At 38.0% G+C, this 14,948-nt stretch overlaps 1 protein-coding gene across 4 annotated transcripts in view; it reads left to right on the top strand.

Moving 5' to 3' along the window:
• The window catches only part of ubr3 (ubiquitin protein ligase E3 component n-recognin 3), a 293,785-nt gene that overhangs the window by 108,129 nt on the left and 170,708 nt on the right, over positions 1 to 14,948 (top strand). For all 4 annotated transcript variants that reach the window (XM_069935677.1, XM_069935678.1, XM_069935680.1 and 1 more), the window contains exons 20-22: positions 8,491 to 8,632; positions 9,391 to 9,495; positions 12,362 to 12,529. In XM_069935677.1, coding sequence (XP_069791778.1) covers positions 8,491 to 8,632; positions 9,391 to 9,495; positions 12,362 to 12,529 — 415 coding nt within the window. The remainder of the gene's footprint in view (positions 1 to 8,490; positions 8,633 to 9,390; positions 9,496 to 12,361; positions 12,530 to 14,948) is intronic.

Below are 14,948 nucleotides of genomic sequence, written 5' to 3'. Positions count from 1 at the left end.
CATTGATGTTCAGACTTTTACTTCCCTAGATTTAACCATTGGGGATCCAAATTATCAGAAAACAAATATCCACAAAAGTAATTGTTGTTTATGATGTGTGCAGCATGAGGCAACTTGATGGGGTGAATGTTTAGGTATGTTGTTGTAGTAATTTTCTGAGATTGCTCTTTGTAATATTTTAGCTGTGTAACAATGAGGCCGATAGAAGCATTCTATATAGGGACACAGATTTAGTGAAAAGACTGACGGTTGTTTGCTGAGGAGGGAAATAAATGTTTCTCCTGAGATTTCTGGTTCTATGCCTTGCTCCATCTATGCCACAGACTTTTTTTGTTCATTAGCATCTCAACGCCCCCACACCCACCCCTGCTCCCACCTTCAGTATTACTGCTGTTCTGATTACTTATTTGCTCTTTTTGCCTGAGCTACATTGAGACACCTCCAGATCTTTTGGGATGTTGGGATATTGGAAGAGCCTCGTTGTTCTGAGGAACAAGAATCAAAATTCTGCAAGTGCCTAGCTGATCTGTGGAGAGAAAAATAGAATGAATGTTGCAGGCTGATGACCTTTTGTAAGAACTGGGATATTTAAGAAAATAAATGAAAAATAAATTAGAAATGCAGCACGGCAAAGGGCTTTTAGCCCACAGGCCTGTGTTGCCCAAATACACCAAATTAACTACCAACCCTGTTGCCCTTTTTTTGTCCCTGTGCTCCACAGTTTTAACTTTGTAATCAAACAATTCACATGTAATTAAAGTGCATGGTCCAGATTTTATTCAGTGTTATTTGTATACATTTTGGTTTGATCATGTGGGTGGTGAATTGGATTAGTAAATATGCAGACGATACTAAGATAGGTGGAATAGTGGATAATGAAGAAGGTTTTCAAGGATTGCAGAGGGATTTGGGCTGCTTAGAAAAGTGGGCTGAAAAATGGCAGATGGAATTTAATGCTGATAAGTGTGAGGTGCTTCATTTTGGTAAGAAGAATCAGAATAGGACATACGTAGTAAATGGGAGAGCACTGATGAATACAGAAGAGCAGAAAGATTTAGGAGTAACGGTACATCGTTCCCTGAAGGTAGAAATTCACGTGAATAGGGTGGTGAAGAAGGCTTTTAGTATGCTGGCCTTTATCAATCATTGCATGGAATATAGGAGATGGGAGGTGATGTTGAGATTGTTTAAGACGTTGGTGCGGCCTAATTTGGAGTTCTGTGTGCAGTTCTGGTCGCCTAATTATAGGAAGGATATAAACAGAGTGGAGAGAGTGCGGAGAAGGTTTACCAGAATGTTACCTGGGTTTAAGCATCTAGAGTATAGGGAGAGATTGGACAGATTAGGTCTTTATTCTTTGGAGCGTAGAAGGTTGAGAGGGGATTTGATAGAAGTATTTAAGATTATGAAAGGGATAGACAGAGTGGATGTGGATAGACTATTTCCGTTAAGAGGAGGAAAGATTAAAACAAGAGGACATGAGTTAAGAATTAAGGGTCAGAGGTTTAGAGGTAACATGAGGGGGAACTTCTTTACTCAGAGAGTGGTAGCCGTGTTGAATGAGCTTCCGGGAGAAATAGTGGCGGCGGAGTCAATTGTATTATTTAAGAAAAGGTTGGACAGGTATATGGATGAGAAGAAGATGGAGGGTTATGGGCATTGTGCAGGGAGGTGGGACTAGAGAGGGGTGTTTGGTTCGGTGTGGACTAGAAGGGCCTAATGGCCTGTTTCCGTGCTGTAATTGTTATGTTAATTACAGCATTTTTTATACATAGTCCCCTCATTTTAGGGCATCATAATGTTTGGGACATTTGGCTTTACTTGGGTGTATTTAATTGCTTCATTGGTGCAGGTATAAGAGAGCTAGGATTGCTTCTAAGCTTCTGATCACCTTTGAAGTCTGTGGTTGTATATTTTTCAACGTGAGGACCAGAGTTATGCCGATGAAAGTCAAAGAAGTCGTTATGAGGCTGAAAAAACAAGAATAAAACAATAAGAAACATCACTCAAATCTTAATGATGTTCCAAACTGTTGATTTTTGGTAATCCTTAGAAGAAAGAGCATACTGGTGAGCTCAGTAACTGCAAAGGGCTGGTATTGCAAGGAAGATCTCCACTGCTGATGACAGAAGAAATTTCATCATATTGGAAAAGAAATCCCTCAAACGGATGTCTGACAGATCAGAAACCCTCTTCGGGAGACAGGTGTAGATATGTCAATGACTACTGTATGCAGAAGTCTTCATGAACAGAAATACAGAAGCTACACTGCAAGGTACAAACTAGTAGTTAACCACAGAAAGGATGGCCAGAAGTATTTAAAAGAGCTTGCAGAATTCTGGAAAAAGGACTTGTGGAGAGATGAGGCAAAGTGGGAAGACATAAAGGAACTGCCCAAGATTCAGGAAGTCCCTTTGCAGTTACTGAGCTCTCGACTACACTTTTTCTTCTTAATGAAGTTCCAAACTGTTGATTTTGGTAATCCTAAGGTTTGATGATGTCTTTTATTGTTTTATTCTTGTTTTTCAGCTCATAATGGTTTCTTTGACTTTCATTGGCACAACTCTGGTCCTTACGTTGAAAAATATACAACTACAGACTCCAAAGGCTTCGAAGCAAGCTTAGCTCTCTTATTCCTGCAACAATGAAGCAATTAAACATACCTGTGAAGCCAAATCTCCCAAACATTATGATGCCCTGAAATGAGGGGAATAGGTATAAAAATGCTGTAATTTCTAGTGGGTCAAACCAAACTGTATACAAATAACCTTGAATAATATCTGGAATGTGCACTTTAATTACATCTTAATTGTTTGATTACAAATTTAAAACTGGAGTACGGAGGCAAATAAAGTGGAGGGGGGGGGATGTCACATGATGAGGTAGAGTCAGGAAGTGGAAATCCGATTCCTGGGAATTATTTTTGAAAAAAAGTGTAAAATTGGCAAAGAGACTGAAACCAGGGTATTGGAAACTGTTTAGAAACAAATAAAAAGTATTTTTTTGATGCCACCAAAGTGGGGAAAGACATCACTGGCCTGTCGGGAACACACCAAGAAAAACAGCAAGGACTAGAAGTAAGGCCTACAACACAGATGGATCCGGGTGCTGTGGGACGAGCTTCCAGCTAGCTGATGAGAACTCCTAAGGCTGCTCCTAAGGGTTCTGCAGCCCCATCCCAGCTGCATGTTGATGAAGATGAAGAAGTGGTACCGCATATGTGCGACCAGCTGCGCATGCGGTGATCAAAAGAGTATGAAGAACTTGGTGGAGAAGGTCGTCTTTTTGAAACATTAGCAACAGCAGGAGAATATGAGACTGAACTTCGGGCCAGTGAAGAAGGTAATGAAGAGAATCAAGTGGAGAAAGAAGAAATGATACAACCAATTGCTACTAAAGGAGGTAGCAAATTTAAAACTTAATAAGACTGTAGGGGTAAAGTCCTGAAGGTTTAATGTTAATGAGTGAGTTGAAGCAAGTAAGATTGGATATTAAAAAAAATCAGATGAAAAACAGAAATATTATGGAATAGTGAAAAGAATGCAAAAAAATGTGAAGATGTGGAGGAAAGAGTCAAAAATGTGGAATTTGGTATAGAAATGTCTCTGAACAGAATGGATAAAGTGGAGAACTCAACAGATGCACTTGCTGCTGTAAATAGCAATTATGTGAGAAAGTAGACCTGTTAGAGAATTTTAGTAGAAGAAACAATATCAAAATTGTTGGTCTTAAAGAAGTTTAAGAAGGGGAGAATGTAATAGTCTTTTTTCAACATTGGATTCCTGAAGTTCTTGGACAAAATGAATTTGAAGGTGACGAGATAGAAAGAGGGTATAGAGCTCTTAAGACCGTGACCATTGCCAGATCAAAAACCACGATCTAAATTGATAAAGTTTCTTCGCTATCAGGTCAGAGAGAAAATATTAGAATTAGCAGCAAAACAAGCTAAAGAGAGAAAGAGTGGAATGGAATATCATGGAAAGGAAATTTATATCCTGATATAAATTTTGAACAGTTAAAGAATTTAATCTGGTAAAGAACACCTTGTGGAAAAATGGTTGTAAATTAATCCTATGCCAAGCAAATAAGTCTTTACAGACTGTTTGTGTGCAAGAATATGCTGACATTTTACCTACTATTCGACAGGAGGCTGAACAGGAGGCAGTACAACGAGCAGGAACATGAATTTCTTTTGATTAATAAAGGGTGATTTCTATTTACTTTATTCTTTTAAATGAAAAATGGTTTAGAATAAGGGTGAACATCCCGGGGGATTGGAATTGATATGGACATAGCCCAGGACATCACAGGCAAAACCCTCCCCACTACTGAGGCGGCCAAGGCTGCACTCGTGGATGCTGCTTTACAGGCACATCCTAATACTTCGGCTCCATTGGAGCTCACTGTGGATACCTCTGATAGGGCAGTGAGTGCTGTGTTGGAACAGTTTATTCAAGGCCATTGGCGACCCCTGGTCTTTTTTAGCAAGCACCTCAGGTCACTGGAACTCAAATATAATATATTTGATTGGGAACTATTGGCTCTTTATCTAGTGATGCAGCATTTCTTTTATATGCTGGAGGGCAGACCGTTTACGGCCTATAAGAACCATAAGCCTCTGACATTTGCCTTTAAGAATATTTCTGATCCATGGACCGCTAGACAACAGCAGCACTTAGATTTTATCTTAGAATTCACCATGGATGTCCGGCATTTGGCAGGGAAGATAAACTTTGTGGCTGACGCATTGTTTCTCACCACGGACGTCTGTCATTTGGCAGGGAAGACAAACTTTGTGGCTGATGCATTGTTTCGACCCTCCATTTATATACTTTGCGATGGCCTCGATGTAGTGAAATTGCCGAAAACCAGTTGGCGGATCCGGATATGCAGAGTTACCAGACCGCAATCACATGGTTGAAGGTGATAGATTTTCAACCATATCCACAGGGCCCCACGTTATTGTGCAACATTTCCATCAGTCTACCCCACCCATTCTCCCACTATCCTGGCGACTGTGCCTATTTGAATCCATCCATGGCCTTTTCCATCCCTCCATTGGACCCACGGTACGCCTCATGTTCTCGAGGTTCGTCTGGCATGGGCTGAGAAGAATTGTCATGCTGTGGGCCAGATCCTATGTGGCCTGTCAACAGTCAAAAATTCACAGACATGCAAAGGCACCAGTGCATAATTTTTTGCCTGTGGACCACCAGTTCGATTACATGCACGTTGACCTCGATGTTCCCAGTAAGCAGGGACATGAAGTATCTGCTCACTGTGGTCGACCGAAGCCATTCCTCTCCCTACCAGTGATACCAAAACCTGTGCCCAGGCATTATTTAACCACTGGGTAGCGAGATTTGGGATTCCCACACACATCACTTCAGATGGTGGGGCTCAGTTTACATCATCATTATGGACTAGTTTGGCAGATTTCCGTGGAAGCCGATTACATCATACCATTGCCTATCACCCACAGTCGAACGGGTTGGTTGAACACTTCCACAGGCACCTTAAATCCGCCTTGAAAGCCAGACTTATGGCCTCCAATTGGATGGATAATTTGCCTTGGGAATTGTTGGAGATAAGGACTACACTGAAGGAAGATTTGCCTGCTTCATCAGTGGAAATGGTTTATGATGCCCCTCTGACTATCCCGGGTGACCTGCACTTCGATCAGCCAGATATGAATTCTGATGAGCTGGATGTCCTGTAGAGACTTTGGAACCGGGTGGCTGTACGAAAATCTCCTTCTGAGGATTGCCTGGGTATTTGACATTGATTCACATGGATTTCCATTTGGCCAAAAGGAAGTTACATTTTAAAAAAAACCCTTCCTTTTCTTAAGGACATTACTTTAGGAGCATATGAAAGGCCATTTGGATGCTCAATCTCTACCAGTATTAGAGCACCACGAGCCTGTGTTCTTAGCCCCCTGCTCTACTTATTTTATACCTACGTCTGTGTGGCTCGGTACAACAACAGCACCATCTACAAATTTGCTAACGATACCACAGTTGTGGATTGTATAAAGGAAGGGGGATGAGTCAACATATAGGATGGAGATTGAAAACTTGGCTGAATGATGCACCAATAACAATCTTGCACTCAATGTCACCAAAACTAAGGAGCCGATTGTTGACTTCAGGAAAGCCAGAGGTGGACAATCCAGTAATCATTGGGGGATCAGAGTTGGAGAGGGTGAGAAAATTTAAGTTCTTGAGTGTCACTATCTCAGGTGTCACGATCTTTCCTGGAGCCAACAAGCTAATGGCAGAATGAAGAAAGCATGTTTGTACCTCTACTTCCTCAGGAGGTTTGGTATGACACCAAAAATTTCTACAGAAGTGTGGTGTAAAGAGTGCTGACCAGCTGCATCATGTGGACACCAAAACCTCTGAGGGTAAAGTCCTCCAAAAGGTAGTGAACAGAGCCCAGCACATCACAGGCAAAATCCTGCTATTGGGAACATCTAAAGGGAATGCTGCTGTTGGAGAGCAGCAGCAATCATCGAAGACCTACACCACCCAGCACACACTCTCTTCTCACTGCTGCCATCAGGGAAGAGGTATAGGTACCACAAGACTCACACCACCATTCAGAAACAGGTGCTACCTCTCCACCATCAGATTCCTCAATGACAAACTCAGTGAGAGAATCATTTAAGGACTCTTACTTGTGCACTTAATCGATTTTCTTTTTGTTCTCTGTGTTGCACAGTCAATTTGTTTACATTCATTATTTGTTTACAGTTCTGTTTGTTTACAAGTTTATGCTGTGTACATTTTTTTTTGCACTACCAATTAGTGGTAATTCTGCCATGCCTGCAGAAGGCTGAACAGGAGGCAGTACATAATGCCTTAGAAAGGGTGGTATGTGATATCATGAATGTACTCTGACAATAAATATGAATGTGATGCTCTTTATGAAGAAATGTAGTAATTCCTGCAAAGCCTTTTGCGCGTTCTTTGTTTTTCAGTTTACGTGATGAAAAACAATTTTTGTTGTCTTGCTCAGGCCATCTCAGTTGCTGTATATACAAAAGAAATGAAAATGAGAACGCTTATTGTCCTCCTGTGCAAAATGCTAAAGCAACAGCATTGCATAGAATATTGGGACAAACTTAATCTTGTCACAGACTGCACCATGATGTTCAGGCGCTGTGCGTGAGTGTTGTGTAGATGACTACATAGTTACTGCCTCCCAGTAATTGGAATTTACTAAAGCATTGATCCTATGGAAGTCTGAAGGAAGAAATCTCAGTTGTGTCTGTCTTCATTATGTAAGGCTTCTTTCACTCAACTCAGTTTCTAACTTGAGTAATAAAATACAAAAGGCTGTAGACACCCCGATTGAAGTAAAAGCACAAGGCTGGAGAAACTCAGCAGGTTAAACAGTGTACTTTACATACCAAAGATAAAAATACGTAACCAACATTTCTGGTTTGAGCCCTTCATCAAGGTACGGAACTTGAGTAGTTCTTTTTGACTCGACTCTTCTTTATGTTGCACTTTAAAAACAACTTCATAAATCCCACTTTACAACAAATAATAAAAAACACAAATCAAAAATGGGCCACCACATTGCTAGATTAGTCAAAGAAATGCCCGGTTAATGTTGAAAGGATAGTTAAAAATGTTGAAATTCAATTCTTTTTTTCTACTTCGAGCAGGGTGAAACAAGAACTGGTGACATGATTGGCAAATTGACCTATTGAACCATTAGTGTGTTTATAGGTGCAGCAGCTTTATCCTTTGGTCATGACTAATTATTCCCTAAAGAGTTTTTTTTCAGGTAATTCAGCCCATTTGTGGATTTAGTTGGATGATTTTTTGCATCAAATAGTTGTTTCTGATTACCTCGGCTAACCATTGTATTCTAATAAATTTCACCCTGTTGCAAATGGAATGCATTCCACGGAAAATGAAATCTTTTTCTCTTTCTCTGAGGTTTGCTTTTGTTAAATTGGTAGAGCCCTTTTAAAATATTTCTAAGGCATATATATATTAAAAGATAATAAGCTTTCTTTATTTGTGTTTCCTTTGGATTTTGTATTTTAAACAAGCTTTGTTAATTTAACCATGGCAAGTAGCTACAAAAGAGTCAAATGCTGTATAGAGGGTAATAATGAAAATTTTTGCCTGCAAATATCATTCAAGGTTTCATGTCATGCAATTTGCCAATGTTGAATAAATCTGTTCAGATTCTTGATGTATCACTTGTCAATTTGACAAAACATTGCATAGATTTCACATTAGAACAATTTAATTGTAAATTCCACAATCACTCCCCTGAGGATTCAAGACAGGTTAAAAGGTCAATGTCTTTCATATTTCTATGAGATGGATGTTACTTTATTAATTAGTTCCATTTTTAGTTATTGGTGACAGTTGGAAACAAAAGAAAACACACTTTCATAGCAAGGCTGTGAATTCTACATATTTTTGCATCTATTAATATTATGTTATCAATGTACACTCTCGACAGCTTAAAGCAGACTGGAAAGTTTGATGGTAACCCATGGCCACCATATCGGGAGAGAGCACTTTTAAATCCCAGCTACAAAGGACTAATGCGAATATTGCACTGTAAAACTTTGCACATTGTGTTGTTTACCCTCCTTTACAAGGTAATGTAATAACATATAATTGAGCATATATACCATTAAGGTTGAGCTTCACGAGGGCATTTAATGCCTGGGTTACATTTCTGATAATTATCTATAAGCAGATTTTTCTGCTAGTCAGAAAAGTCAATTTTCTGTAGTAACCCATATGTTATCCCCAAATGGTGTAAATTTACATACACTTGCTATAATTTTATGTCATGGAATCACCACCCTAACACTGCTCATACTTAAACTAATGGCATACATACTGTATCCAATGTTTTGTTGTTATTATTTACTACGAGCTTGAAAATGCTTATAAATGTATGGAGAATTTTCATAAAGTCAGATTTCTGTAAGTCGGATCATTTCTAACCCACGTAGCCCTTGATCGTCTGATCATTGTTGCCAGGCAATGATATTCATAAGAAGTTGGACTTTAAATATTACAAACAGCTGATTGGTTTATCGCAGCTATGCCAATTCATTCAAATCATCATTTTGGGCAGGTAAATATTTTGGTGACCATCATTTGTAAATTGGCATTCATCACCCTGCTTTAAATCTCAATTTTTTGGGGGAATTTCCTAAATATGCTTCCCATATATTCAATGGAATAATTTTTCTCAGTTCTGTATGAAGTGACCAAATTATTGGATAATCATTTATAACGTGGATAATTATTATGCTGATAAGTTAATGTTTGAATCTGACTATCAAATTATTTATTATTGAAAAGGATTAAATGTTGGACTTTGGATTGTGGCTTATTCTTGTAGATATCAATGGATCACCAGAACATGTCTGAACATATACTGTGTATGGTATTAAACTTGATTGAATTGGGTCTTGACAACTTACCAGAAGAATCAGTTGAGGAAGAGGTGGGTGAAACCCTTGAGCACAAATTTTTGGAAAGCTTTTGTGTAATATCAATATTAGAATATTAAATCTGACTGTGGAGAACATAATTTGTTCCCTCTATGTATGTTGTTAATTCTGAACTTTTGATCAGGTAAAGTCTGATAATTGGAGACAATGGTTTTCTAGTTCTGATGTAGTCACACACAGGGGAGATACTTGTGTAAAATTGATGTTTTGTAAACTAACTCTCATAATCCAATTTCTGAAAGTTTAGGTGTTTAAATTTTGTCATGAAAGTTTGAACAATTTTAGAATTAAAAAATTTTAACTCAAAATCTACGTCACAAAAGATATTTGACAGCTTTCATGAATGTTGGTAATGGTTTTAGCCATTAGTGATGATTAAATGTACATAAGACATCCAGGAGACTTCCTTCCCTTCCTTCCCTTTTTCTTATTTTTCAATTCCTATTCTGAAGAAATGCTTGGTTAATTGAGGTAACTTTGCACAGCTAAATTAGAGATTTAATGATTTGAGGGATTGCCTGTATAATATAGTCCTGACATGTTGCATTTCATTGCAAAGCCTTGTGATATCTATTGTCATCCAACTTTTATCTAATTGATGACCCCTGTATTTTGCTGGGGAGGGGGGGTGATTGTATGTGTCATTCCTGGAATATGGTCCATATTATGATTTTCATTACATGATGCTGCATCATCTGCATGTGTGTCAAATAAAGAACGAGTTAAAAAATATATTTTTATTTATTTACTTTTTTTCCTCAAAAATTCCATGAGAGCTCATTTTATTTTGCATCTCAATTTTTTTGGTAGCAACTAGTGAATTTTGCAAGGTTGAATTTCATTTACTCAAATGTAATGATATGCAGTGGTTGCCTAATAGTGCAATGAGATATTGAGATAGGATTTTGTGACTAATCACTTTCTTAGCTTGGAATGGTTAATTTATTAGTATCGTTCCATATTTTTGTATCTGTGTTTTTTTTAAAGTGTGCACATAAACTATCAGCTGGAATCAAGTTTATCTGTGAAATGGTCTCCCTGAATTCAAAAAGGAAAAAGTTCAACAATTTCACACCCATGGAATAGTTACCCAAACCATTTTAAAGAGGGTTTTTTTTAGCATTACAAAAATAGTGAGTCCAAGTTAATGGCTTTAGCCAGAGAATTAATCAAAATTAGGTCTCAAAAAGAAAATACTCCAGTGAATCATGAGTCCAGAATCATCTTGTCCAACAAACATTCATTTACTCAGGACCTGCTGCACTACTGTTAAATCTTTGAGTGAAACACAAAAGACTGTAGACACTATGATTGTAGTAAATGCACAGAGATCCTGGAGGAATTCAGCAGGTTTCGCAGCATCCATAGGAGGTATAACTGACATTTTGGACCTGAGCCCTTCCTCAAGGAGGTTATACCTCCTATGAATGCTGCGAGACCTGCTGAGTTCCTCCAGGCTGAGATTCAGAAACATGTGGGCAAGCCTTGGCCCATTCTCATGCTATGGTGCTAGAAGGAGCACACATTCTTGTTTCTATCACCTACACAGAGGAAGTTACTCAAAAAAAAATTCAGCATCTTTATGACATTGTTTTCGTTGCTATTGATACATGCTACAGCTACTTTTACCCCACATTTTTAACTAGATCATGAAATAGAATTTGAATCATTACTTGCACATTCTAATACTGATCTCACCAGTCAGGAACACTATAAGTGTTTATTAATGAAGCAAAATATCTTGGCGCCTCACAGTTTGGCGGGCAGCAACTTCCTTTGAAGAAGACCGCAGAACCCACCTCACTGACAAAAGGCAAAGGAGGAAAAACCCAACACCCAACCCCAACCAACCAATTTTCCCCTGCAGCCGCTGCAACCGTGTCTGCCTGTCCCGCATCGGACTTGTCAGCCACAAACGAGCCTGCAGCTGACGTGGACTTTTACCCCCTCCATAAATCTTCGTCCGCGACGCCAAGCCAAAAAATAAATATATATATATATATATATACATATATATACGTAAATAAAAAATTTTTTGTATATATATATATATATATATTTGTGTGTGTGTGTGTGTGTATATTTTTATATATATATATACACACACATATTCTTTTGCAAGTTGGCAGGGCAGGATAAGTGCCTTTTATTTTTAAGTGTTGATATTTTTTGAATTGAGGCTCAGAAGGCAAAGGAGAAAGTTGTGTAAAACCCGTTGGGTGGAGAAAAAACATTAATTAGGTCTGCCTGTATCATATTTTATCACATTGCTAGAAGGGAGAAGAGATCTACTAATGAACTTGAAATGAAAACTTCAGTTATGTGAAGCTTTGTAACTTGTCCTTGAAATAAGCTGTGAGGAGAATGTGATAGTGGATGGATACAATAGTCAGTAGTCAGAGACATTGTTTATACCTGCCATGATTAGCCTAAGATACAGTGTGACAATGAAGAAAACTAATTTTAAGCAGTGCTCTGTTGAGATCTGGAAATTAGAGGCAATGAAGAAGGAACAAAGAAGTGGGTCAAATTAATTAGCTTTACCAAAAAGTTGACACAGTCGTGAGGACTGATTGACTGCCTCTTATACTGTGAGATTCTATGAGCAATCTCGATGAGAGTCGATGCCTCAGAGCGTGTGTAGAGAAATCCCAAAGTTTCTTTATTATTTTCACCATGTAATGATAACATAAACTGACAGTTTTGTTCTATTGGAAAAATAATCTGAGGTATTTTCCCACTCAATTATGGTTGAACAAATCCAAAATGATCCTCTTTAATTTATATTGACTGTATTTACAATATTCGTTGTCTTCTTTGAGAAAATGTAGCTGATGATGTTATTAACTCTCCTCGTAGGAAATGCTTGGTGAAGAACACTGTTCAGATAGTTGGTTTAATGGAACCAATATAGCAACAAATCTGCATCATATCATTAACCACGTGCGAGTCAGGGTTCCAGAAACAGCCCCTGAAATGATCCGGGAGCCACTTGCCAGCACAAGTTCAGATACCACTTGTGTACAGGTTAGTTTATATAAGTTGAGACCATTTTTTTTGCATATTTTAAAATAACAGATTTTTTTTTCCCAAGTATTATCCTTTACAATTTACATTATTTGCATGTTCAGTCTTTGACAGTTGATCTGTGCACTGCATGGTACATAAAATCAGTTTTCTTTGTTTTGAATTCAGGAATTGAGATGCATTCAAAAATTTATGCTCACAATACCTCCTCTACGTTTCAGTTTTATGTAAAATGACACTTCAATTATTGAGCATCTTGTTCTTTTTTTCCAAGGTTATAAATTACGGTGAATGATCTGTTGGAGATAGAAAATGACAGGCCTTAGTTGTGTGCATCTTATCTGTCTTACTGTGTGCATCAGCTGGAGCCTAATAGTCAAAGGAACAGTATTATAAATTAAAAATACAGTAACAATTAAATAGTGATCAATGCTCTGGATACTCTTGTATAAAACTAATGATTAAATGATTAGAATGAAGAAAAAATCCATCATTCAGTTTTAACAAAGAATGTTTTATACTTAAGTTCCTTATTTTTAATTTCCTTAAAATTACTGTTTATTTTTGCATCCACTTTGAAACTTGATTGTGCAAATTTGTGGCCTTAGCACCTTAATGGGTTTCACCATAGTGTAGCTAATAGAGCTGTTGCCTAGCAGCTCTAGTGATTGTCTTTATCGCTGATGCTATCAGGTGCTCTGGTTTCCCCAATATCCCTAGGAAGTGTGAGTTAGTACCTTAATTGACCACTATAAACTGTCCTGAGGGTGTAAGTGGGTGGTAGAATGTTGGATGACTAACATGACTTCATGTAAGGTTAATGTAAATAGGTGTTTGACAGTCAGTGTGGAATTGATGGGTAAAGAACCTGTTTCTTGCGGTATGATTCTTTTTCTAATTAAAAATTTGATGGAGACTTTTTTATCAGCTTGTTTATAATTTTTTGAATAAGTGGTGACAACATTAATCTGGTAATTATAATTGATCTTCAACAACAATAAATGAAATCCCTGAGATGTTGTAGAGCCAGAGAGAGATTTTTTAACTGTTGAAATTGATGCTGTGCTTTGGATGATGTTATACAGTGTTGCACAAATAATGATAAGGAAGGAAGCAAAGGTTAGCACAGAGGCTCATTGGAGATTCTTGTGCAGATACAAAAGAAGAAATTTTTGAGTAGACTCAATGGCAGTAGATGAAAGTGAAACCGTGGGAGAATGGATGAATGAAGTTTATTGTCATATATGCAAGTAGACTGAATGGAGATGATGAAAGCCTAATTTGCTGCAGCTTCCCAGGTACATAAACACACAACACAAAAGAGAAAAAAATAAATAAAAATGGAAGGGAAAAAACAAAAATCATTAAATAACATTTATAGTGGTTGTGGTGGAAAAATATGCGGAGTCAGTCCTGCAGACAGATTTGTTGGTTTTGAAGTAGTTATATGGTAAGGCTAATATAGGGAGGTTGAAAAGCCTGCTATCTGTTTGGTGGGGAGGGGAGGAACTGGTCTTGAACCTAGAGATGTCAAACTTCAGGTTTCTGTAAGTTCTGTCTAAAGATAGAAGCAAGAAAGGAGGGTTATGAGGGTCTTTTATGATGCTGGCAGCCTTCTTGAGGACCGCAAGAAATTGAGAGCTAATAATTGTAGAAAAGTTGAGACTGATAGCTAGTCAATCTCTTAATATTTTTGACTGATAGATAATTTAAATGATACAGGAATTTTACAGAATGTAGTATGCAAGAGATTTAACAACCTCTGTTAGAATATATTTGGGCTGAGAGTAGGGCATGAATTGTTTAAGAAGAGGTTATTCAAATTCTTTAAAGGGGTCAGGAGATGAAAATACAGATAGCTTGATCTTGATAGTGAGCAAGGTCAAACAAACACAGCAGTCTAGTTTCAACTTGCTTCACTACTTCTGGTATCCTGTTTGAAGTATTGTGATGGATTATATAAAATTTCATATTGCATATAGATATGTTTTAAAGGAGATAGATTGTGGGGGTAGTGTAGGTCACAAACATTTCACAAAACGGATCTCATTTAAAATGCAAGAGCTTTGCTCAAACTGACCCTGCGAGGCCAGTGCCTTTGTAAAGATAATGAAAACTGCTTCGCTAAAGGTTTTCATCAGGAGACGCAAATAGAACCCGAACTCAAGAGACTTCACAAGTAGGCGTTAATTGGACGTACTGTGGAGTAATGGATTATTGTTTTGAGAGCTCAAGATTGGGTCCAGTGCTTCAATCTGTCTGGATGCAGTTTGCTGTTCTAAGAAGGTCATGTGGTTTTTCAAGCAGAGAGAAAGAAGAGACCAAACAGGCTTTCTGTAGTCATGACAAGCTGGCAGCTTGTTTAAAACCCCATTTTGAAGACAGGTTGTGAGTTCTGAGTTCAGCTTGTTGAAAACCC

The sequence above is a fragment of the Narcine bancroftii genome, chromosome 4 (genome assembly GCF_036971445.1).
Source record: "Narcine bancroftii isolate sNarBan1 chromosome 4, sNarBan1.hap1, whole genome shotgun sequence".
Lineage (NCBI taxonomy): Eukaryota > Metazoa > Chordata > Chondrichthyes > Torpediniformes > Narcinidae > Narcine > Narcine bancroftii.
Note: the sequence above shows the minus strand (reverse complement) of the source record. Positions and strands in the feature narration are given on the sequence as shown.